The sequence below is a fragment of the Euleptes europaea genome, chromosome 18 (assembly GCF_029931775.1).
Source record: "Euleptes europaea isolate rEulEur1 chromosome 18, rEulEur1.hap1, whole genome shotgun sequence".
Taxonomy (NCBI): Eukaryota; Metazoa; Chordata; class Lepidosauria; order Squamata; family Sphaerodactylidae; genus Euleptes; species Euleptes europaea.
The window spans coordinates 33,638,666-33,663,624 of record NC_079329.1 but is presented as its reverse complement, the minus strand read 5'-3'; the positions used below and the strand labels follow the sequence as shown (position 1 = coordinate 33,663,624).

The window sequence follows — 24,959 nt, the reverse complement described above, 5'->3', positions numbered from 1 at the left end:
GGTGGGGAACGTCAGGCCCGGGGGCCGTTTAAGGCCCGTGAAATCATTTGGTCTGGCCCTTCGTGGGTCCTGACAGATCTCTAGCTCAGAAGGATCTAAGACTGGCGATCTGCCCCTTCCCGTGGACAGGAATAGCCTCTATTCAAGGCAGATGTGAGTTTGTTTTGCCGAGAAAAGGAACCTATTTCCCCCCTTGCAGAAGAGTCGTTAGCGATGGAGCTGCTAGGACCGCCCAAGAAACTGTGTTAACCCTTTCCCACCCGGGCCGTGGAGAAACATATTCCCTCTGTACTACAAGAGGGCTGGGGGCGGAAGTGGCGACATGGAGGGGTTAAAGGGGGCAGGGCCAGAATGCTCGGGGGGGGGGGGAGAGTTAAGTTGATAATTTTGTATGGCCCACAAATGATGTTATAAATATCCAAATGGCCCTTGGCGGAAAAAAGGTTCCCCACCCCTGAGCTAAGCCCATCAACCAAACCAGCAGGGGAGCAAGACAAGCCAGCATGGCTGCTACAGTAATTGCCAGGATGCAGCCTGCTCATAAGATCATTGTCTACTGCAGTCCTTTTGCTTTATTAACAAAGCTCCTTCGACCAGAGCTCTCAAGCCATATAAGATTAAAATTCATTAATTATAAAGTATGCAATATTGTTCAACCACACTATAACATAAGATCATCATAACGAACATTATTAATTCTGAGCCAGAGGGTGCTTTAAAAATATTACAGCAGGCAGAAACTTAGGTTACAGATCTAGTAGTTTCTTGACCAAAGCAGCTAGCAGAAAAGAGACTACCTTTGGCTCAAAAGCAAGTTGATACTTCCTCAAAATAGGGGTGGATCCACAATTCTCTAAGTGAAACCCATTGCACACAGAATAATAGCACATAGTCAATATCCTCAATGCTACCAGTAGAACAACTACATAGTTGGCCAGAGAATGGAATTCAGCTGTAGCGCCCATTCAGTCCTGCTGTCTACAGCACTCTATGGTTTCTCTCTTCCTTTTGTTCCCCTCCAGCTCCATAGTTTTGTCTGCTCAGCCAGATCTTGAAAAGAAGTAGTGCGTGTATTGTAGCGAAATAAAACAACCTTTCCCTCTTTTTCTTCTCTCCCTCTTTTCCACGCTTTTCTGCCTCCATTTCGCCCCCAGCCTGCCCACTACTGCAAGAGCCCGCCTCTTGGTACCTGTACACGACAGAAGCTCCGCCTCCAGCCACCATGGTCCAAATTCTGCCCTTGGGATTCAAGATAGTCAACTTTAAACTGGCTCCACTCTTGGCGTCTAGGTCAGCAATGTAGGCTTCCTGCCAAACAGAACCCCAGCGTTATTAGAACCACAGAATCAACATTTCTCTAATCTGGAGAACCGGGTTCGATTCCCCGCTCCTCCACATGAGTGGCGGACTCTAATCCGGTGAACTGGGTTGGTTTCTGCACTCCTACACATGAAGCCAGCTGGGTGACATCAGGCTAATCACAGTTCTCTCTGAACTCTCTCAGCCCCACCTACCTCGCAAGGTGTCTGTTGTGGGGAAGGGAAAAAGATTGTAAGCCATTTTGAGTCTCCTTACAAGGTAGAGAAAATCGGCATATAAAAACCAATTCTTCTTCTTCTAATATGAATCTGGGGCGATTTTGCAAGGAAATAATTAGGAGGGAGAGTGCTTAACCTTCTCCTACCCATTAATTTGCTCCTGCAAGTGTCCGCTAAACCATCATTCCCCAATGCCAGCGGAGCTGCAGGCCCCCTAAGCCGCCATCTGTGAACACACAAAAATGCCTTCTCCTGAGTCAGACCTCTGTGAGGGTCTGTATGCCTTTGCCTGGTGTGTTTCCTTCCCCCCCCCCTTGGACTCGTAAAAGCAGTCCAGGCCTTTTGCCTTTCCTTGGTTCAGGCGCTGGGTCTGACAGGCACCAGGTTGGAATGTCTCTTCCCACGTCCGCCTTCCTTACTCTCTCTGACTCCCTCCCGCCAGCTGTGGCCTTGGCGGGTAGATAGCCTAACGAGTTCCCTGAGGTCTTTGATGTTCTTGTACCATGCACAATTATCTCGTAGATTCCCATAACATACGTTTGACATCTGCTTTCCTGTAGGGGTTATAATTCTGTCTTTGTGAATCTGTAAGCACTTGCAACTTTACCAGTGTAAGGCCTGTACTACCTGAAGCTTCCAATAAAGTTCCTTGTTTCTGCATGACCATCTGAGCAAGTGATTTTATGGAGTTTGCACAGGAAGGTTGGGAACCCTCACAACCTCTTGGTCTATCACAGTCACTCTTGTCCACTTGGACTGGCAGGGCTCTCCAGGGTCTCAGGCAGAAGTCATCTACCTCACCTACACCCTGCACCTTTTAACTGGACATGCTGGGGATTGGGAGAATCAGCAAAAAAAGGAAAGGATTAAGAAGGACTATGCCCTGCAAGTCCAGTTATGACAAGATTTGTGTTCTCAAAAATGGGTATTTCAGACAACAGCTCCCTTCAAGAAGAGGAGGAGGAGGAGGAAGAGGAGGAGGAGGAAGAGGAGAAGGAAGGGGGGAAGGAGAGGAAGAGGAAGAGTTTGTTTTTATATGCTGATTTTCTCTACCTTTTAAGGAGAATCAAACCAGATTACAATCTCCTTCCCTTTCTTTCCCCACAAAAGACACCTTGGGAGATAGATGGGGCTGAGAGTTCAGAGAACTGTGACTAGCCCAAGGTCACCCAGCAGGCTTCATGTGGAGGAGTGGGGAAACTAGCCCAGTTCTCCAGATTAGAGTCCGCTGCTCATGTGGAGGAGTGGGGAAAAACTCAGTTCTCCAGAGTATAGAGTCCTCCACTCTTAACTACTACACCATGCCAGCTTTCTGGCGGTTAGAAAATGTGGCAACTGACATAACTACCTATTCCCCCAGTAGGGTTGCCAAGACCCTCTTCACCACTGGCGAGAGATTCTTGGGGTGGATCCTGAGGAAGGCAGGGCTTGAAGAGGCGAGGGACTTCAATGCCATAGAGTCCAATTGCCAAAGCGGCCATTTTCTCCATCTGAACAGATCTCTATCAGCTGGAGATCAGTTGTAATAGCAGGATATCTCCAGCTACTACCTGGAGGTTGGCAACCCTATTCCCCAGAGAAGCCCTCGGGAACAAGAAGAGGGAAAGGGATCTCTTCCAGAGAATCCTCAGTCAGTATTTGTTGAGAAGGCATGACTGTTACTGATTTAGAACTAGTTTATATTTCTCTCCACAAACACAGGAACAGAGAAAGACTAAGGAAGCAGAAACACAGGATTGAGTTATACAACTCCGCTACAAAATATTAGGGGGGGGGGTGGAGAATAAGTTGAAGGCAGTAGGAAAAGAGGAAGACCCAACATGATATGGACTGGCTCAATAAAAGAAGCCACGGCCCTCAGTCTGCAAGACCTGACCAATACTGTTAATGTTAGGATGTTTTGGAAGACATTAATTCATAGGGAAGCAACTTGGCGGCAAGATAACAGACACAGAGACAGAACCAGGGCACCACATTCAGCCAGCTCCATGTGAAAAGAAAAACAAGTTGATGAAGCCGAAGGCTCAGATCTCAGTGGGCATCGACTTAAGTCTCCCTTCACAATGCCTCCAGTTGCACTTGGGAGATAGTGCTTATTAAAATTCCTAACAAGACCAGGGAGTCTACCAGACTTCATTAGTGCCTGGCAAGGTGAATGATTCAGTGCAGCTGAAATTAAAACTAATCCATTAGAAACTCGGCCAAATTGAGTTACGGAGCGGCCTCCAAGCAGCACACAAGATGGGAAGGAGCCAGAAAAAGGAGTATCTATATCCAAATGGGTTTCTTGGCCACCATCCTTCTGCTTGCATCGTTACAATTATTAAATTGAACATTCTGGAACATCAGATATCCTTTGGTAATGTTCAGCAAAGCAGCAGATTAGCCCCATTGCAGGGTGAATGGACCCATACCGTTTCGAAGGGAATCCGGACTTCCTGATAGTACAGAGACTCAGCGTGGTATAGTGGTTAAGAGTGATGGAGTCTGAACTGGAGAACCGGGTTTGATTCCCCACTCCTCCACATGAGTGGCGGAGGCTAATCTGGTGAACTGGATTTGTTTCCCCACTCCTACACACGAAGCCAGCTGGATGACCTTGGGCTGGTCACACTCTCTCAGCCCCACCTACCTCACAGGGAGTCTGTTGTGGAGAGGGGAAGGGAAGGTGATTGTAAGCCGGTTTGAGTCTTCCTTAAGTGGTGGAGAAACTCGGCATATAAAAACCAACTCCTCTTCTTCTTCTACAGTACGCACAACCAGGGCTCTCGGCATATTCCAGTTCTGCCTCACACGAGAGAAAACACGTGTCGCACCATGTGGTGTAGCTGACCACTGAGACTGATTTCTAGTAGGTGTTGCAAGCGTTTTAATCGATCTTGTGGGTGGTCCCTGCCTTGGGAAACTTCAAACACTTTTGAGAGCACAAGAGCTCTTAGATCTGCCTCCTCTCACGCCTAGGATAGAAGGGAGCACCTCCGAAAAACAGGCCTCTTCATTTAAAAATTGCATTAACACGAAACAAAGTCAGATGGGAGGTTTCCCAAGACACTGTGCAAAGCCAACCCAACTCCTGCACCCACAAAATCGATGTGCAAAATAATAATGAAGTGCCATCAAGTCACAAATGCCTCATGGCAACCCCACAGGGTTTTTTTCCAAGACAAGAGATAAGCAGAGGTGGTTTGCAAACCCTGGGCCTTTCATGCATGGCTGTGTCATTCACCGTCACCCCTCCGATGACTTCGACTCTTTGCATGTCACTCTCCCCCTGCGTTTCGCCTGCATTTTCTGGGACCTGTTTTATCTTGAATTTGAAAACACGGGCAAAACGAGATGGGAAACGCAGGGGGAGAGCGAGGCGACCTCTGATGGTCAGAAACGGCATGCATAATCAAAACAAAGACCCAACGTCGTCAGGGGGTGACCGTAAGGGAAACAGCCATGCATAAAAGGACGTGGTCTTTGTCAGTGGCTCCCATCCAAGTACTAACCATGGCTGACCCTGCTTCTCTTCCAAGCTTGTCTGAGCTTGGGGTAGTCTGGGCTATTCAGGATTGCTATCCATGTGCATAACAACAACAAAAAGCCACACGACTGATCACCATCTCAACAACCCTTGCAACTATTGTAGCTTGGATATGAAGACTTGCTTGTGTTTGTGCCCGTCGGTCTGTTCTACTGTACAGCTGCATTTCCCTCCAGCACTAGGTACTTTTTGGCTCATTGAAAAACATTAGTCTTATGTGACGTCTAGCAGCAGGGGAACAGGCTCTGCAGAAGATGGTCCCCATAACAGAAAAGGAGCAGTGCAGGGAAGAAGAAGAGGAGTTGGTTTTTAAATGCTGACTTTCTCTACCACTTAAGGCAGAATCAAACTGGCTTACAATCACCTTCCCCTCCCCACAACAGACACCCTGTGAGGTAGGCTGAGAGAGCTGTGACTAGCCCAAGGTCACCCAGCTGGCTTCATGTATAGGAGTGGGGAAACAAATCCAGTTCGCCAGATTAGCCTCCACCGCTCAAGTGGAGGAGTGGGGAATCAAACCCGGTTCTCCAGATCAGAGTCCACCGCTCCAAACCACTGCTCTTAACCACTACACCATGCTGGCTCCCATCCGTTTAGGATCCAGTTTCCTGTATGATCCAGTGAAAGTATTCTTCTTCAGTATTTACAGATGCAGAGCCAAGACAGAAAGAGTCATGGTTTGCTTAAACATGACCTAGGGATGGGGTTGCCAGCCCCGCCCCCCTGGCCACCAGCAGGGGATAGGGAATTAGGGTTAAAAGATGCAGGTTGGAAAATTCCTGGAGATTTGGGGATGGAGCCTGGGAGGACAGGGGGAGGGGGCACAATGCCATAGAATCCACCTCCAAAACATCCATTTCTCCAGGGGAACTGATCTCTGTAGTCTGGAGATGAGCTGTGATTCCAGGGGATCTCCAGGTTCCACCTGGAGGCTGGCATCCCTACCTAGGGTGGTCAAAGCAAGATTTGACCAGAGAGAGAGAGGATACTTCCCTGCTGACAGCTCACGGGCCATGAAATGGCACTAGCTCCAATGAAACTCTTTTGAGCCGGGGGCACGGCTTTGCACGACAACGCCTGAGGTCACCAGCAATTGGCTCCACGGCCCTTTTACTTGCCTCTGGATAAGCCTCTCTTCCAAAGGGAGGGGGGAACTCCACATCGCCCCATTTCACTTTGCAGATATAGTCAGCTGTCGCATCGATCTTTGCCGCCAGGTCCAGCACGTAAACACCGTCAGCGGTTACGACTGTATTTAGGGGAAGGGAAAAGAACAGTGAGCCAGCATGCACTTCTCCCTAGCAGCCCCTTCACAGAGAAAAGCAACACAAGGCAGTTTACTTGAGGGACATTTCAGGGTACTGCCAAGAACCGACATTACCCCTCAATATCAGAGTCTCACCTCCATTAGAATGTTTGGGTGAAACAGTTCTACCATCACAGAGATAACTGCACAGACACAGGACTGGTCCACTGCTGATTTACTGGTTTACTGCTGGTTTACTGCTGATACAAGAGTGAGGAGGGGGTCCCTCTGGACCCCAGAAGACCGTGTCAAAGTGAGAACTACCAAGTGCCTGCATTGCACCTGACTTTCCTTGGCATGTCTCTTCTAAGGCAGGTAGCTGCCCAGCATCTCTGCACTGGAGGCGACAGCATCATACCCAATTTCAAGATGTCACACAATTACCTAACCCCAGCAGAAGCTGTATGGAAAAAGGCAAATTCAGAGTAGTGACAGGCAGCCTTCCTTTTTGGTCACGGGATACTTTTAAATCTATTTCTTGTGACATACCTAATTCTATTTGCATAGGACCAGTGAACTGATCTGAGGGTTGGCTTAGACATTTAGGGACATGCTGTAGATTCAGGGTCAAGATACCCAAATCAGCAAAGAAATCCACTGTCCACAGGAAGCTCTCTTCAGACTTCCTGCAAATTGTGTTCCTTCTAAATCCACTACTACCCTTTCCTTTACATGACCTTGAAACCAGGCTGCATCTAAACGTACAGGCTGCATGCCTTAAAGACTAACAAATTTTCTGGCAGAGTATGAGGTTTCATGAGCCACAGCTCACTTCTTCAGATACTGTGGCTCACGAAAGCTCATACCCTGCCAGAAATTTTGTTAGTCTTTAAGGTGCTAATGGACACTTGCTCTTTTCTACTGCTACAGGCAGACTAACACAGCTACCCATCATGATTAGGCTGCATGCCTGTTTTGCCCAAGATAATTTGAGAATGAAATCTGACTGAGAAAAGCCACGACCCCCTCTGTTCACAAAAACGCTCCCCTCTTCAGTAACTGAGTTCACACCAAAGAGCTCTTGCAAGAGCCTCTGTGTAATTTTCTCCCGGGAATTCTATATACCAACACAGGTTTCTGCTTATGAAGAGAAAAGCAAAACACTTTCACAAACACTGGAATGCTTCTTTTAGCCTGCAACAAGCCACAAAATGCCTGCCGAAGGAGGCGCGGCCAGCACAAAATGGCCACCACAGGCGACTTTCAGTCACCCAGTGAGGGTCTTTGTGCTGTGGTGGCAGCTGCTGCCAAAGCAACATCTTTAAAAAACCTGCACAGCTGATCAACTCTCTGGTGGCAATCAGAAGCCATCTTGCTGGGCAAAAGCCTCACCTGGCACCGCCCACTTTCTAAAAACACTGGGTGGGCGACAGGAAAGGTGTTAATGGGTGCCAGGGTACCCATGGGCACCACACACTGCGGACCTCTGCTATAAACAAACACTTGTGGGACTGTTCCTATAATGCATGGTTCCCCAACATGGGGCAGAGGGGCACAACTGCACAGCTGCAAGGCAGGGTTTGTTATTGGCGGCCCTATTTCAAATGGAAGGGTTTCCCATGGCTGCAGTAGCAGCCACAATCACTGGAGGATCAGGCGCACTGGTAAGCCATTCCACCTTCAGGCTTTCTTTCCCTTTTATTCCCCCTTCTTTCTCCATCCTTTCCCCTTCTGAGATTTGTTTGCAAAACGTGGAGGGACAACTGAAGGAAAAAGGGGAACAAAGAAACTCAACCTAAAAGTCAAGAAACCAAAGGGATTGAGCTCAACACTATCTAATATAACAACAACCAGTAAATCTATTTTATACTGTGCACAAATGTATTTAAAAACAGAGGGCCTAAAATACAGGCTTCTTAAAAAGATTATGTCACGTAAGATTATGTCATTCTTTTCTTCACATTTGTTGATGTTCTACACATCCTGAAACGCTGGTTGCCACATACAAGGTCAGTTTTAACTGGAAATTTGGGATATTTCTAAGGAATGGGAGGGTTGTTATAGAAAGAATTATTTGATGGGCATTATAACTTAAGATTTTAATATATATATATCTTGACCCAGGTGGGAGCCATGTTTTAAGGCACATGGACCAACTATTTTAACATAAAGCCACACAGACTAAAAGATAATTTCAGTTTTAAAAAATTGGGAGGGTCATATTATTTATTAAGGTAATACTAATTGGATTTTTCATCCCTCTTTTTTCTCCTTCCAAGAGGCTTTTATATATTTTCGACCTTGTACAACGTTTGTGTTTATGTCAGGATGTGTCTTGTAAAACTGTGCATGTATCACCACTGAGAAAGGCCTGTAAAAGGCCAAAACGCGTCTGGTCAGATTTTGGTCATTTTATGTACTAACGTTATGTACTAAGCTATGTGCTTTTTAAGAAGTCTGCATTTTAGGCCCTATGTTTTATTGGTTGTTACATTAAATGTGGAGGGAGGTATCCTGTTTGTCTCTGCCTCTCACAGCAGCCATTTTGGGTTTGATGGCACCTCCTCTCGAAATTCAAGAGGTGCCCAGAGTCTCGAAAAGGTTGGCAACTCCTGCTACAATGTATGAAACGGTCCTCAGAACGAAAGGCCATTCATGCACTGGTACTTAGACTCGTGTTCTCTGCCAGACTGACTCGGTTCTTCGTTGGAGTTATGTATGATTTTTCTGTCCCTCAGAGTTCACCTCGCTCTTTCCCAATGCTGTTTTGGCATGAATTTAAAGTGTGATCCGAGCTCAACTCGAAGCAAATCGAGGCCATTTGTGTGACTATGGTTAAATTCGGGTTTCTCACCCCCCCACACACACACCGCCCATTTTTGCTTCTCCCTCCCTCATCCAACTCCTCCCCTAGAAGCCATTTTGGTCAGCTTAAACAGTGTTTGCAGATCTCCGGGAATGGAGCTGGCTGATCGCCCCACCCCCCCAAGGCTTCCTCTCTGGTCAGCTTAAGCAGCGTTTGCAGATTTGCAGGAACAGAGCTGGCTGATTCCCTCCATCCCCAAACGCTGATCTGAAGATGCATAATTGCACACAAGGTACTCTTGGAATTTCTTTGGGGCAAAAAGCCCCCATGCATAGAGTTTTGAGAATTTGGATGAGAATATATCCTTTGCAATTGAAAGGGGAGGTCTTGTGTGTGTGTGTGTGTGTGTGTGTGTGTGTGTGTGTGTATGTATATGTATATGTAGAAAAGAGCAAGAGTCCAGCAGCACCTTAAAGACTAACAAAAATATTTTCTGGCAGGGTATGAGCTTTAAGGTGCTACTGGACTCTTGCTCTTTTCTACTACTGCAGACAGACTAACACGGCTACCCACTGTGTATGTATATGTGTGTGGGTATAATTAGTGTGTGTGTGTGTGTATATATATATATATGTGTGTGTGTGTGTGTGTGTATATGTGTGTGTATATATATATATGTGTGTGTATATATATATGTGTGTGTATATATATGTGTGTGTGTGTGTGTGTGTGTGTGTGTGTATATATATATATATATATATATAGCTTGATTTCTTTTGTTTTTTTTATGTATGTCTATGCCTATGTACTGAAATAAAAATTCTAGCGTAAAAGAAAAAGAGAATTCGGATGAGAAAAGTGTGCGTTAAAAGAGTGTCGAACCCAAGGTAAAATTCCCATGCATAAATGGCCAAAGAAAACCACACACATTTGGTCAATTTGGTTCTTCCATCTATTTCACAAAAGGCTGGGAGTTCAAAAATGCTCTTCACAAATGACACTAAGAACAAAGTTTCCATCCTTCACAGTTTTCTAAAACGTCACATGAATATTAATCCTTGAATCCGTTCTCTTATATCAGCATGCTGAAAGACCGATGGGGCACTTTCTGCATTTCCCGTTTGCGGAGGAGGAATAATTTAAACTTATTTTGACAACAAGGGCTCATGGAAATGTACTCGCTGTCTACAGCACAGACCCTGCGTTCATCTTCATTAGGAGACATACTGGAGAAAGAAAGATGAAATACGGTTGTTTTGTGGAAAGTAACAGTTGGATAAGTTACCTAGTGGGTTGATTTCCAGATACGTAAAGTATAAGTCTTCATAGAGGTTGAACAGGCCAGAGATGAAGCTTGCCAAGACGCTGCATAAAGGAGGTTAATTTTGGAAAAAAGCAAACTTATTACAATCAGACAGACATGTACTAATCCACTTGCCCTCCACACTTGGCCAGCCATATCAGTAATGCCTTCAATCTGCCTGCCAGCGATCCAGCAGATGACGCAGAGGCCCAGCTGGGATGAGTCAAGTTCCCCAGCCGCCGCCCTTTGCCCCCTCCAACTTTATTGCAATGCTTTAATCTTGTTAGATGGAATTAAAAGTATCCTTTGGAACTTCTCAAAGGCAGCTTCATTTGAGGAGCCGCATGCAAAAACATGTAGTTAAGTAAGAAGTCAGATCACTAAAGTCTTTTATGCATGGCTGTTTCCCTTATGGTCACCCCCTCTGATGACTTTGGGTCTTTGTTTTGATTATGCATGCCATTTCCAACCGTCAGAGGTCACCTTGCTCTCCTCCTGCGTTTCCCCGCATTTTACCTGCATTTTCAAGTTCAACATAAAACGGGTCCCTGAAAACGCGGGCAAAACATGCAAAAACACAGGGGGAGAGTGAGGCGACCTCTGACGGTCGGAAACGGCATGCATAATCAAAACAAGACCGGAAGTCGTCGCAGGGAAACAACCATGCATAAAAGGCCTAAGAAACATGATGCAAGCAAACAGACGAAGCCCACCCACCATGTAAGGCGGAAGAAGCTAACTTCTGAAGAGAAGCATGACAGCCCACAAGCTGACCACAAGGACAAGCCCTTGGCACAAGAGAACCCAGGTTACATGGTGACCCCCAAGCTTGTGCATCAAAACGTGCACAGTACGTTAGAGGAGGGAAGTGGCTTTTCTGGGATCTACCAACTGAAGTACGCCTACGCAGGAGTCCCCCAACCTTTTCAAGCTTGCGGCACCTTTAGACTTCTGACACAGGAGGTGGGGCCAGCCACAAAATGGCTGCCATGGCTTATTTTCAATCACACAGCAAAGATCCTTGTGCTGAGGCAGCAGCTGCAGCCAAGGTAACATTTTTAAAAATCTGCAAAGCCAATCAAATCTCCAGTGGCAAATGAGAATCCTTGCTGGGCAAAAGCCCCACACACTTTCTAAAAATACTCAGCAGGCACCAGGAAAAGTGTCGGCGGGCACCATGGCACCCAGAGGTACCATGCTGGGGATCCCTGTCCCAAGGTGTGTCTTTCCACCATTGCAAAGCAGAGCGGAAAAGAACTTTAGGATACCCTCAGGTAAGAGTTGTCCGACAGTGGAATCAGCTACCTAGGGAGGTGGAGAGCTCCCCCTCCCTGGCAGTCTTTAAGCAGAGGCTGGACAAACACTTGCCAGGGATGCTCTAGGCTGATACTGCATTGAGCAGCGGGTTGGACTAGATGGCCTGTATGGCCCCTTCCAACTCTATGATTCTATTTACACACAAGATTCTTCTTCTATGAGGGAAACAGCTAAGCAGTATTTCACCCCAGACTATTCAATCTCTGTGATCACGCGAACAGAGCCACTACTATGATGTGCCATCCCCAAACCCATGGTTAATAGGATACAAAACAGCGCCTCAGAATTACTCTTTCTTGTTTGGCGGAGCATGCACCAAAAGGTGCTTCTTGATAGCTGATTCGTCGAGCTTCTTGTCAACGCCCACCAGCAGCTTCTGAGCCTTGGCATCCACATCGCCCACATCCACGCCACCCTGGTGGTAGAACAGCACGTAGTCCCCCTCACGGGCAGCATAGATGCACACGTAGAACTCCTCTGCCTACGAATTCAACACACAGAACTGGTAAGATTTTGGTAGGCCAGTCAGCAGTTTAAACCTATGTTGTGATCGGCAATGATATACAATGCAGTGCATTTTTGGAAATTCCTGACAATAAAGAGCAGGGTATCTGTAGCGATGGCCTGAGGGAAGAGAACACTTTTTCATTATTATTTTTTCTTCTCCTGAAAAGAAAAAAAAGGTATGCCAAGTGAGGGGAAGATAGAGGGGGAAAAATGATGGCATTCTTCAAATGCCTGAAGGGCTGTCCAACAGACGAGGGCAAAGACTTGCTCTCTGCCGCTTCAGAGGGCAAAACTCGATCTACCGGGCTTAAGTTGCAGGAGGGTAGAAGAAGAAGAGTTGGCTTTTATATGCCGACTTTCTCTAACTTTTAAGGAGAACCAAACAGGCTTACAATTGCCTTCCCTTCCTCTGCCCACAACAGACACCTTGTGAAGTAAGTGGGACTGAGAGAGTTTGGAGAGAACTGTGACTAGTCCAGGGTCACCCAGCTGGCTTCATGTGTACAAGTGGGGAAACCAACCCGGTTCTCCAGATGAGAGTCCGCTGCTCTTAACCAATACACTGCGTGGACTCTCTTTTCAGGCATGTGACTATGCCACTGAGGGCAAAACAAAGGTCGTTAAAGTGGAGGCACTTCTCTCACTGGGGCATCACCTCTTCAAAAGGCAGTGCCCTCAGTTCAAACCACTCAGCTTCATGTTCCCTTCAGTCTGGTAGCCAAATCCAACTTGGCTCAATTACAACACCTCTAGGTAACTGGAGGAAGAGCAATTTGAAAGGAAGAGACACAGTGCAGAAACTGCAGCTGCTCCGAGTTGCAAACACCAGTGAACTGGTGTGGAAAAGGTACAAATGGTCTGGGAAGAGGATGGAATCAACTGGTGTAGAGAGGGGTGGACACAAGTAAGTGTATGCACGCTGGCTCTGTCCCAGTAACTGGGAATGCAGCTTTTTCAAATGTTCCTGATCATGTGGAGGAAGCTTTCCATGCCCCTATGATAACTCTGCACAGAGCCATGCAAGTGAAACAAACCTGTTTGTGTGGAACGAAAGGTTCTATCAAGAAGTTCTTCAGGATGCCTTTCGCTTTGGCAATCTGTGGAAAACAAGAAACACACAGGCCACTCAGAAGCAAAATGAGACACATCCCCCACCGTGTATTTTAAAAGGCTGCCCATTCCCAAGACTCCAAGGATCGTTTTCTCCCTTTACTTCAGTTTGCGACTGTTCTACCATGCCTTCAAGGAGCTCAGAAGAGCCTCTCAGCTCCACAACAACCCAGACAAGGCAGTTGAAACTGTCAGGTTATGGACCGGTACTCACTGTGGTTTCATGGCCCAGCCGTGGCTTTAGCCATGTCTTCACTTGATCCAAGGTGAGATTCACCCCTACTAGACCCAGCTTGCCACGCCGTTTGATCAGCTGGTCAGGCTTCACCACCAGACGCTGGAATTTTATAAAGCAAGAAAGGAAGTAAAGGGGGGAAATCGAAAACCTTTCTCTTGTGGGTAAACTTATTTACAAGCTGCCAGTTTTGCAAGAGGTGAAGAGGTTTGCAAGAGGTTAGATGTCCTAAAATCCTCCAACTGGAGAGGCAGGATACCTGCAGCCACATGACAGAAGCCAGGTACCAGCTCATGTTGATGGGTGCCTTTTGAACACATGCAGTGGAGTGTTTCTTTTAGCCACATTTCTTTTGCAGATGCACATCCCCACCAGGAAGTAACACTTGGCAACTCAGTCATGAGAGCTTACATATTATTTCTTTTACACTGTTGTAGCCAAGAAAAAGAGAGAGAACTAGGTGAGAGAACTCTAGAGACGGGGGCCACACCCCCACGTTGTTGGCTATTTCACAAAAACATTTTTTGTGCCTACACGTACTCCCTTCCAAAGTGAACCAACTTTTGCATAGCTACCCTGCCCAATTAGCTGGGGCAATTCTACTTATAAGATGACCCATGACAGGCAGGCCTGGAAGCTTCAGATCCTGAAAAGGGGGGGGGGGTAAGCAACACTCTGGTCTTCCTCCCTCTCTCGGCCTTCAAAGGCCCCCCAAACCCTTTGCTACTTTCTGGCAAGATTCACAGAGTCCAATCATCTCCTTGCTGATGCATGCCAGCAACCGACTCATTTAATTAGCTAATGATACAACTGCTTCCCATCAGCGAGAAAAATGGGACTGAACCGCAGATCCATGTTGTATAGCTAAATGTGATTAAACAACTGGATGGGAGCCGAAGAGGGAGAAGAGGGGAATGAGAGAAAGGACAGACAAATGTCTCCTGCATGCAATTCAATTTGCACCGCTGAGATATGAGAGACCAAAAAAAGGACTCTCAAACATCAACACCAATCATTGGCGCCACTGGCCAGATCAAAGATGAGCAGCCCTTGCAGGGCTGGCATCTAGCTATTCAGGGCCATTCAGCCGGGCCTGCCCCTGTTCACATTCCACTAGCTTTGCTTAAGCAGATTGTCCTCCCTGGGGCTGCATTTCAAGCATCACCCACACGGTGTTTGCATGAATGAAACCAGAACTTAGATATGGGAGCTTTTAGGAACTAAAACCAGGCCTGGCAGAGATCTTCATATGACGAGTGCCTTGTAAGTGATAGGGAGAAGATGCCACAGCTTATTCCACTCACCTCAGTCAAAAGCCAGGGATGATCTTGGATCAGATGGTCCCAGTCGGTCTCGGGCGTTACTCTGGCATATTTAAAGCGGTTCTGGATGGCGGACGAGGTGCAAATGTATTTATACAAAAACTCCTTCCCGGTCTGCTCAGAAATAGCTTTGGCGGACATGGCTTCCTAAAGCAGATTAAAAAGGGGCACACCAAACTTAGCTACAGAACGTTTTAGGATTTACTCTTTAAACATTATATTGCTGATAGAGCTATTATTAGGAATATTTCAACTACCGTGAGGGTCTTAGTTCTCCAGGGGTAGTGCACTGCAAAGCCTGATCTACATATTCAGTAAAGTCATGTGGTACAGCCTTCCTGCGAGGGACTATACCACTTCAAAATGCAGGTGGGATATCACATGTTTGTCCCCTTGTATGGGGGGGGAGGGGGAGAAGAGACAGAAATCTCCCTGTACATAAACTGGGCCAGCAGTGCGATATGCTTTGTTCTGAACAAGCGGACTTTCAGAAAGTTTGACAGTAGATCTCAGCAGACTCAAGAGCTGCCTTATGCTGAATCAGACCCTTGGTCCATCAAAGTCAGTATTGTCTACCAGCAGCGGCTCTCCAGGGTCTCAGGTAGAGGTCTTTCACATCACCTACTTGCCTAGTCCCTTTAACTGGAGATGCCGGGAATTGAACCTGGGACCTTCTGCATGCCAAGCAGATGCTCTACCACTGAGCCACAGCCCCTCCCCAATATGGATGGTTTGGAAAAGCAGTATAAACTGGACTCCAGATACTAGAGATAGCTCCATCTCTGAAACAAAGCACAAGTATCCCAAATATGTCGGGGCAGTGAAAAGGTAGGCTGTGATCTACTGGCTGACCACGGATCAATTTTTGGTGGACCACCTAGTAGATACTAGACTGGGCTGGAGTTTGACAAGATCCAACAAGATACTTATTAAGCCATTAAGCAAGAATACATGCTCAGGATTACTTAGCACATGAGTTATATATCTCAGCTCAAGAGACCTCAAGTTGAATCTTGCTTCCTGAATGCAGATATACATACCACAGAGCTTCATTTCATTGACCTTGCTTACAGAGATATTTGAACCAGGTATAACAACTATCTGAAAAATCATTCTTGATGGTCCTAATTTATTCCAATAATGAAGGGGGGTTATCTAGTGAATGAACTGGCCCTACTTCTTAGGTGTGTTTTAAGGTTAGAAAGGTTGAATTTTGAATAATTTCACTTTATGGTGTGCACTTTAACAATTTGTACCAATGAGGAAGGCCTATTGGCCAAAACGCGTTTGGTTTCAATGGACATTTTTGTACTATTTGTAATGTATTCGAGTTTTGTTAATTTATTATATGTCACCCATTAGTATTCATTCTGTTATTAAGCCTTTTATCAACCTTCTTAGTTGCCTGTTTTTTCTGGGTTGAAGTTTTTTGGTTATTTTAGTAAAATGACAGCAGAACATGGAAGACGAAAGTAAGCCCATCCTCAATATATATACCAACCCAAAATTCTTATCGCAAGCATACATGACTCCCTTCCCTCCAAAAGAGAAAAAGTTGACCATTGCCCTTATCTAACCACATATTTGAATTTCAAATGCCATGTGACTGTTCCGTTCCCAAGATAAATTTCAGCTTCTGGTAAGTCTGTTTTTTTTTCCAATTATATGCCGACACTAAGTATTTCTTTAAAAAGAATCCTTGAAAGACAAATATCAGATTGCTCTCAATACACTTAAGAGCCCATTTAACACGACCTTTGGTGTTTGCCCCGAAGAATCCCCTCAAGGAACCATGCAAAACAACAGCAGAGTGTGGCTATGCAAACGAAGGAGAAGGCGAGTGGGGGGGTGGAATTTCTCCTTTTGCGTCGGGACCGTGAATAGTCACATTTAAAGTCGCATTTTTAAAAAAAGAGCTTTGAGAAAACAAAATTGACCATGCATAAATGGCCTAGGAGTTTCCCAACCTGGATCTGGCAACCCTACCTCCCCTCACCCCACTGGTGGCCAGGGGGACCTGGAAACCGTAACTTAGAAGGACACAGCCCTGCTTAAAATGGGACTGTTACACTATTCCTTTACAACAAACCACATCTTGTCAGTAATCTTATCTTACGCACCCAGATCTACTTGTTCTGCAAAAGGTATAAAATATTCTTGCTTCAAGCAAATATTTTGATAATGGAAGGCTTGGAGATGGGGGCTGCTTGATTTGAAGAGGAATGAATCCAGACTCATGCTAAGGAGTGGATGTTTCGCAAATCCGTCCCCCACCCCACCCCGGGTGTCCTTGTGAACAAGCTGGAAATACAAGATACCCAGCAGAACAGGTCTAGGTGAAAACGGAGGCATTCTCCCATATTTCCATTCAGAGGTATTTACCATGTGAATCTAATGAGCTAAAGACATAGGTGGATTCAGGCTATAACGGAGGTACATGCATACACACTTTGGCATTATTGATGAGCAGTGCATTGCAGATTTTTCACATATCTGATTTGTAAGACAGAAACTACAGCTCAGCAACAAAGAATGTGATTGGCATGAAGAAGGCTGTCCCAGGTTTAACGTCTGCCTTTGCCAGGAAAGATGTGAAGTAGCAGGACTGGAAAAACTTCTCAGTCAAGACTCTGAAAAGCCATTGTGCATCACAACAGACAGCCCTGGGGCTACACAGCTCCCGTAGGCTACTCTAGGTTTATAAGTGGAAGAAAGCCAACTGTCAGACTGGCTTTCACCGGCTATAGAAGGCTAATAGAAGGCTAACTAGAATTTGGGATAGACCATGATGGGTAGCTGCGTTAGTCTGTCAATGGCAGTAGAAAAGAGCAAGAGTCCCGTAGCACCTTAAAGGCTACCAAAAGTTCTGGTAGGGTATGAGCTTTTGTGAGCCACAGCTCACTTCTTCAAATACAGCTAGAATGTGAGTCCATCTATCCTTAAGTAGGGAAGAATGAATTAGACACACAACGGCAATGTAAATGTTAAAAAGCAAGTAAATGACATTAGCCGGAGTGATTGGATTAGGTGTGATATGCAGAGGCCTGGAGAAATTAGCCCTGGTGATGAGACAGGAATCCCAGATCTCTGTTCAATCCAGGAGAATGCATAGTCTTGAGCTTCATTATTAGTTGTAATTCAGCAGTGTCTCTTTCTCATCTCCCTTTGAAATCCCTTTGTAAGAGAACTGCTACTCTTAAATCAGCAACTGTATTTGGGACTTATGGAGCTGTTAGATCCCAGACTTCTTGCTGAAGGACATGTAAGCAAGATTCTTATCTGGGATGTGGTTGAATCCAGGCCCAAATTGAACATTTTCTCTACTAAAACAGAGATTCGGATTAAAATTAAAACATGCTCCCAAGCCACCAGGTTCTTTGTTCCCTTTTCACAACCCAGCAGGGCAGCAAAGATGATGCAATTATGAATAAAGCAATCCTACAGAGCGGGTTGATTGAAGGACCTCCATCAAGCAGCCAAAGCAACAAGAAAAGTAAAGGAATGGAAGAGACTAGAGGAGGGGTGGGGGTGGGAGCAGAAGGCAGAACAAGGAGTAACCCCTTCTTGGGGGTTTGAAATAATTTGCAGGAACAAGCAATTCACAAATTAAGCTTGGGAATAAGAGAACTGCTAACTGTCTTTGTGGAAAATTAGTAATTCAATAGGAAGAAGAAGAAGGGTCGGTTTTTATATGCCGACTTTCTTATATTTGTGGCATTGTTGATATGTTTGTAATGGCCTAAGGTTATATGCAAATAAACCATTCATATGCCGCCTTTCTCCACCACTTAAGGAAGAATCAAACCCGCTTACAATCACCTTCCCTTCCCACAACAGGCACCTTGTGAGGTAGGTGAGGCTGAGAGAGCTCTAAGAGAGCTGTGACTAGCCCAAGGTCACCCAGTTGACTTCATGGGTAGGAGTGGGAAACCAGCCCAGTTTACCAGGTTAGCATCCACCGCTCAAATGGAGGAGTGGGGAATCAAGCTGTGAGGGTCTCTGTCTTTGTGTCTCTGCTTTCCATCACCTGCTGTGTTATCAGTGAACTCGTAAAAGCAGTTCACACCTTCTGGTCTCAGGCGCCAGGCCTGATGGCCCATGTATCTTCCCCCCCCCGCTGTTCTTCCTGCCAGTACTCCCTCAGGCCGATGCGGCCTTGGAAGTGTGATAGCCGCCCAGACTTCCTGGGATCTGTCTGATGTTTTGTATTATGCCAAGCTTGTAACTTCCCATAACAATAAGTGTGAACCCCAGTGCCCCAGTGCCCTGGAGTCAATATATTCTGTAAACCCGTATAGCCCCTCACTTGCAACTTTCTACCTGTGCCTGTCTCATCTCCTGAAGGCTTCAATAAATCGATTGTTTCTGTATCAACGTCTGAGCAACTGATTTGGAGAAGCAAACTCAGAGAGGGGGATCTCTCACATTAAGTTGCAAGTCCTTGCCTCTCGGACTGCAGCTGTACCGCTTTGGACAGAATGTCAGCCGACGAGGACACCACCCCTAACCCCGATGCCCCCAAGGAACCGGACGAGCCGGAGAAGCCGGACCCTAAAGAGGAGGGAGCCAAGCCAAAGAAACCGAAGGGTCGCGCCCCCGACCAAGATCGGGACGGACGTCCCCGGGGGCTCACTTATTGGCTGGACTCTCCCAAGGGCTGGTCGCTCTCGCGGACTGCGGCGAAGGATCGCCGGTTGGCCTTCCCCAGCACGGGACTCGAAGGGGACCCGGCCCGCAAAGAGGCCCTCATGGAGGAAGAACGAAAGCAGTGGCAGGAAGACCGCCGGGCTATGCAGGAACAGATGGAGATCATGCAACGCGTAATGGGTGAGATGGCCACGACCCTAGATGCGCTGAAATTGCAACCTCCAGCCGGTGCTCCCCCAGACGGGGCGCCAGTAGTTCCGCCCGCAACCCCTGCCCCCCCGGCCCGTCGGGACCTGAAAGTCACGTATGACGGGTCGGGAGACCAGTTGACCTTTTTTATGGTCCAAGTAGACATTTTTATGCGGGAACAAGGCCGAACCTTCGTTTCTGAGGAGTCCCGGGTGCAGTACGTGGCTTCCTTACTGCAAGGGGAGGCGGCTGCCTGGATGGTGTTGCAGTATGAACTCCGCTCGCCGGTGCTGCGAACCCTGGACGAGTTCATGGTAGCACTCCGAAACCGTTTTGAGGACCCGACTCTAGGTGAGCGGGCTAAAGCCTCCCTGATGCAACTGCGCCAAGGGACTAAGTCGGTGGCGCAGTATGCAAGTGAGTTCCAGTCACTGGCTAGCCGAATTCTGGACTGGAGTGAGGCTACCTTGGTACAATGTTTCAGGGAGGGTCTCAACCCAGACCTCCAACATTGGGCCTTCATGCAAGGGAACCCCCCGGATGTGGAAGGTTGGGTTCGCCATGCTGCTGACATCGAGAATCGCAAACAACTCCTGAACTTGTCCAAGCAACGGATTGGGCGAGACCCCAGGCCCCGGGGTGACCGTGGCCGGGAACTCCGGCAAGGGGGTGGCGGGGTCCTCTCGGCCGCGGAACGCCGCAAGCGGTTCGAGGCCGGCGTCTGCCTGATCTGCGGGGGAAAGGGTCACTTTGCATCGCAATGCCCCTCTCGCTCAGGCCGTCCGACCCCTCCCCGCCAAACCCAGGCCGAGCCGACGAAACCGGCCGCCGACAGCCAGCCTCGCCGCAGAAGTGGACCACTGAGCCGGCGCTCCGGCGCACCCTCCGCTCTCCACGCACGTCCCCAGGATGGGGCATCCGACTCTACGGTCCCATCGGGGTCCCGGATTACAAATACCGTCTTTGATTCGGACGGCTCCCCGGAGGCCACTACCCCGTCCCCCTCTTCCAGCGAGGAGGAAGAGTGGGAACAGCCGGCAAAAAACGCCGTCGGTCTGCTGTAGAGGGGGCTCCGCAGCAGACCGTCCCTATCGTTGTGCAAGGAGCTCCACCGATGGTAAGCGCCCAAGAGGACAATGTATTTGTGCGTGTCCATCTGTCCCTACCCAAAGGGGGTTCCCCGTTAGAGGTCCCCGCGTTGGTCGACTCGGGGTGTGCCCGCACCATGATAAATGAGGAAACTGCCAAGAAGTTGGGTGTCCGGCGCAAGCGGCTTCCGGGACCCCTCCGTTTTTCCCAAATGGACGGGAGTGACTTTAAACGGGGCCCGGTGACCCACAGAACTGCAGCCGTGATTATGTCCGTGGGGGAACATTGGGAACGGTTGTATTTCACTATCGCCCCTATTGTAACCCCTGTGGTGTTAGGGATGAACTGGTTAAGGGGGCACAATCCCTCCATTGATTGGGTTAAACGGGTGCTTTCCTTCCCCGAAAACCCCTGTGGGTTGCATGACAAGGAACGGGTACTCAGGACTCCAGCCGCCGCACTGGTAGGGTCCCCCGCCCCAGTCTCTCCTCAATTACCCTCTGAGTACTCGCAATTTACTGATGTTTTTGATGTTAGAGAGTGCGACGAACTGCCTCCCCACAGAGAAACGGACTGTGCCATCGAGATTGTAGGGGAAGGCAAACTGTCTAAGGGAAAGGTTTACCCCATGAGCCCTAGTGAAAAGACAGTGTTGCGAGACTATCTGGATGTCAATCTGGCGAGGGGTTTCATACGCCCCTCCAAGGCTCCTTATTCAGCCCCAGCTTTCTTTGTAAAGAAAAAGACGGGAGATTTAAGACTGTGTATTGACTTTCGCAGACTGAACGCAGTCACCCAGTCTAATGCTTACCCCCTCCCTCTTATTCCTGACCTTCTAGCACAATTAAAGGAGGGCCGAATCTTCACCAAACTGGACTTGGTAGAAGCCTACCACCGCATTCGCATCAAAGAAGGAGACGAACCCAAAACGGCCTTTTCCAGTTGTTTTGGGATGTTTGAGTACCTAGTCATGCCGTTCGGACTTTCGGGGGCTCCGAGTGTCTTTATGCAATTAATTAATGAGGTTTTGCATGATTTGCTGTTTCGGGGGGTGGTGGTATTTCTCGATGACATCCTTATTTACTCTGAAACCATGGAAGACCATGTGCGCCTAGTGCGAGAGGTGCTCCAGCGGCTGCGGGAGCACAAACTGTATGCTAAGGTGTCCAAATGTGAATTCCACCAACCCTCCATTACATTTCTGGGGTATGTGATCTCCCACCAAGGGTTGGAAATGGACCCCGCCAAGGTCCAGGCAGTGCGGGACTGGGAACCCCCCACTACCCGCCGCCAACTTCAGCAGTTTTTGGGGTTTGCCAATTTTTACCGGAACTTCATTCCTAACTTTGCCCAAGTTGCGCTTCCCCTCACTGCCCTGTTGCGTACCAAGGACAAGGGGGCTAGCGCCGCGCTTCCCTCAGCCCGTTTGCAATGGTCCCCCCAGTGCCAGCTAGCTTTTGAACGTTTGAAGCTACTTTTTTCATCCGAACCCGTTTTGGCTCACCCAGATTGCACCAAGCCTTTTGTGGTGCAAGTGGATGCCTCGGATGTAGCCATGGGCGGGGCCCTATTGCAGAGGGATGAGGGGGGACGGTTGAGACCATGCGCCTACTTCTCCAAGAAGTTTTCCCAGTCTGAAATCAACTGGGCCATTTGGGAGAAGGAGGCAGCAGCGGTCAAACATGCCCTTACCATATGGCGACACTTCTTGGAAGGGGCCGAACTGCCATTCGAAGTGTGTACCGATCACAAGAATCTTGAGGCCCTCAAGGGGGCTAGAAAACTCAATGCCAAACAGGTTCGGTGGGCCCAATTTTTCGCTAAGTTCCGGTTCACTCTCAGACATGTCCCTGGCAAAGAAAATGCCCTAGCCGACGCTTTGTCACGACTTCCCCAGTATCGCAACGATTTCGATCGCCCAGTCGACTCCCTGTTCACTCCCGAGCAGCGAGGGGAAGTTCCTAGCTTAGCCGTCACCACCCGGTCCCAAGCCCGACCACCGGAGACCCCCCCTACACTCAAAGGCATCCCGGAAGCCTTCCAACAGCGACTCCGGGACGCCTCCTTGCAGGAGGAGGAGCATCATCTCCTCCCCACTGGTCTGGAACGTACCAACACTTGGTGGGTGCAAGGGGGGAAACTGTACGTCCCCTCCTCTCTTCGCAAGGAAGTATTGGGACTTGTACATGGTGCCAGGCTAGCGGGTCATTTTGGTTTCATAAAAACGCTTCACCTGGTTCGAAGACAATTCTGGTGGCCCGGTATGAGATCTGATGTAGAGTTGTATGTGCGCAGCTGCCCCACCTGCGCCACAGCCAAGAAACGGATGGGAAAACCCCCAGGGCTTCTCAAACCGCTTGAGAGCCCCTCCCGTCCCTGGGAAGTCATCGCCATGGATTTTATCACCGACCTACCTCCGAGTCGGGGAAAGACGGTTCTTTGGGTTATCACAGACCTCTTTTCCAAACAGGTTCACTTCGTTCCATGTGCAGGCCTTCCTTCAGCCCAGGGCTTAGCTAAACTGTTCATCACACACGTCCTCAGGCTACACTCGATCCCGAGGAAGGTCCTCTCCGACCGGGGGGTCCAGTTTGTTGCCAAATTCTGGCGGGCCTTCCTAAAGTTAATGGGAGTGGAAGAGCAGGGCCTTTCTTCCGCCTATCACCCCCAAACGGATGGTCAAACAGAACGAGTAAATGCGGTGGTAGAATGTTATTTGCGTTGCTATGTAAATTTCCACCAGGACGACTGGGTCGACCTGCTGCCATTTGCCGAATATGCGTATAACAATGCGCCTCATTCCTCTACCGGCTTTAGTCCCTTCCAAGTTATATACGGGACGGATTTCGGCCCTTTCGGTTCTGCCCCCGTCTCGCCAGAGCTCCAGTCTACCCCTGACCTTCAGGAGTGGATTCAGGTGGTTAAATCCACCTGGCCATGGTTGCTCAAAAATCTGGAAAGGGCAAAAAGCAAGTACAAGGAACAAGCAGACAAACACCGGTCTCCGGGATGGGAACTCAAGGTGGGGGAGCAAGTCTATCTGTCCACCAAAAACCTCCGCTCTCTTCGCCCCTGCAAAAAACTGAGCGACCGTTATGTGGGACCTTTCCCCATTACCAGAGTAATCAACGAGGTTACTGTGGAACTGGACCTCCCAAAAACTCTGAAAGGAGTCCATCCAGTCTTTCATATAAGCCTCCTCAAACCCTATGTGGCAGCCCCCCAGTTCCACCCCCCTCCCGCACACGAGATTCCTACCGTAGTAGGAGGGGACACCCATTTGGAAATATCCAAGGTTTTAGACTCCAAATGGAAGAAAGGGAAACTGTTTTACTTTGTTCGCTGGAAAAACCTTGGCTCCGCTCATGACGAATGGGTGGCCGCACCCCACATGGCGGCTCCTCGCTTAGTCCGGGAATTCCACCTTGCTTATCCCGATAAGCCTCGTCCTCTCGGGGACCCCGGGGGGGGGCCTTAAGGGGGGCAGAATGTGAGGGTCTCTGTCTTTGTGTCTCTGCTTTCCATCACCTGCTGTGTTATCAGTGAACTCGTAAAAGCAGTTCACACCTTCTGGTCTCAGGCGCCAGGCCTGATGGCCCATGTATCTTCCCCCCCCCGCTGTTCTTCCTGCCAGTACTCCCTCAGGCCGATGCGGCCTTGGAAGTGTGATAGCCGCCCAGACTTCCTGGGATCTGTCTGATGTTTTGTATTATGCCAAGCTTGTAACTTCCCATAACAATAAGTGTGAACCCCAGTGCCCCAGTGCCCTGGAGTCAATATATTCTGTAAACCCGTATAGCCCCTCACTTGCAACTTTCTACCTGTGCCTGTCTCATCTCCTGAAGGCTTCAATAAATCGATTGTTTCTGTATCAACGTCTGAGCAACTGATTTGGAGAAGCAAACTCAGAGAGGGGGATCTCTCACACAAGCCCAGTTCTCCAGATTAGAGTCCACCGCTCTTAACCCCAACAGATGAGGCTGCCTACTGCATCTCTGCATAAGTCACTGTTCCGGACTTGGCACCTTTCAGTCAGTATCCACTAATGGTTGTCATTGAATGAGCCCATTATTCCCAAATACAGAGTTACAACACTACTGATACCACATTCAGCTCTTTCA

At 48.2% G+C, this 24,959-nt stretch overlaps 1 protein-coding gene across 1 annotated transcript in view; it reads right to left on the bottom strand.

The window, feature by feature from the left end:
• ACLY (ATP citrate lyase) overlaps positions 1–24,959 on the bottom strand; it is an 85,801-nt gene that overhangs the window by 39,705 nt on the left and 21,137 nt on the right. The window contains exons 2-8 of the mRNA XM_056863195.1: positions 14,896–15,060; positions 13,571–13,693; positions 13,281–13,343; positions 12,030–12,220; positions 10,405–10,484; positions 6,182–6,316; positions 1,190–1,304 (exon numbers count right to left, since the gene is read on the bottom strand). Coding sequence (XP_056719173.1) covers positions 1,190–1,304; positions 6,182–6,316; positions 10,405–10,484; positions 12,030–12,220; positions 13,281–13,343; positions 13,571–13,693; positions 14,896–15,054 — 866 coding nt within the window. The 5' untranslated portion in view covers positions 15,055–15,060. The remainder of the gene's footprint in view (positions 1–1,189; positions 1,305–6,181; positions 6,317–10,404; positions 10,485–12,029; positions 12,221–13,280; positions 13,344–13,570; positions 13,694–14,895; positions 15,061–24,959) is intronic.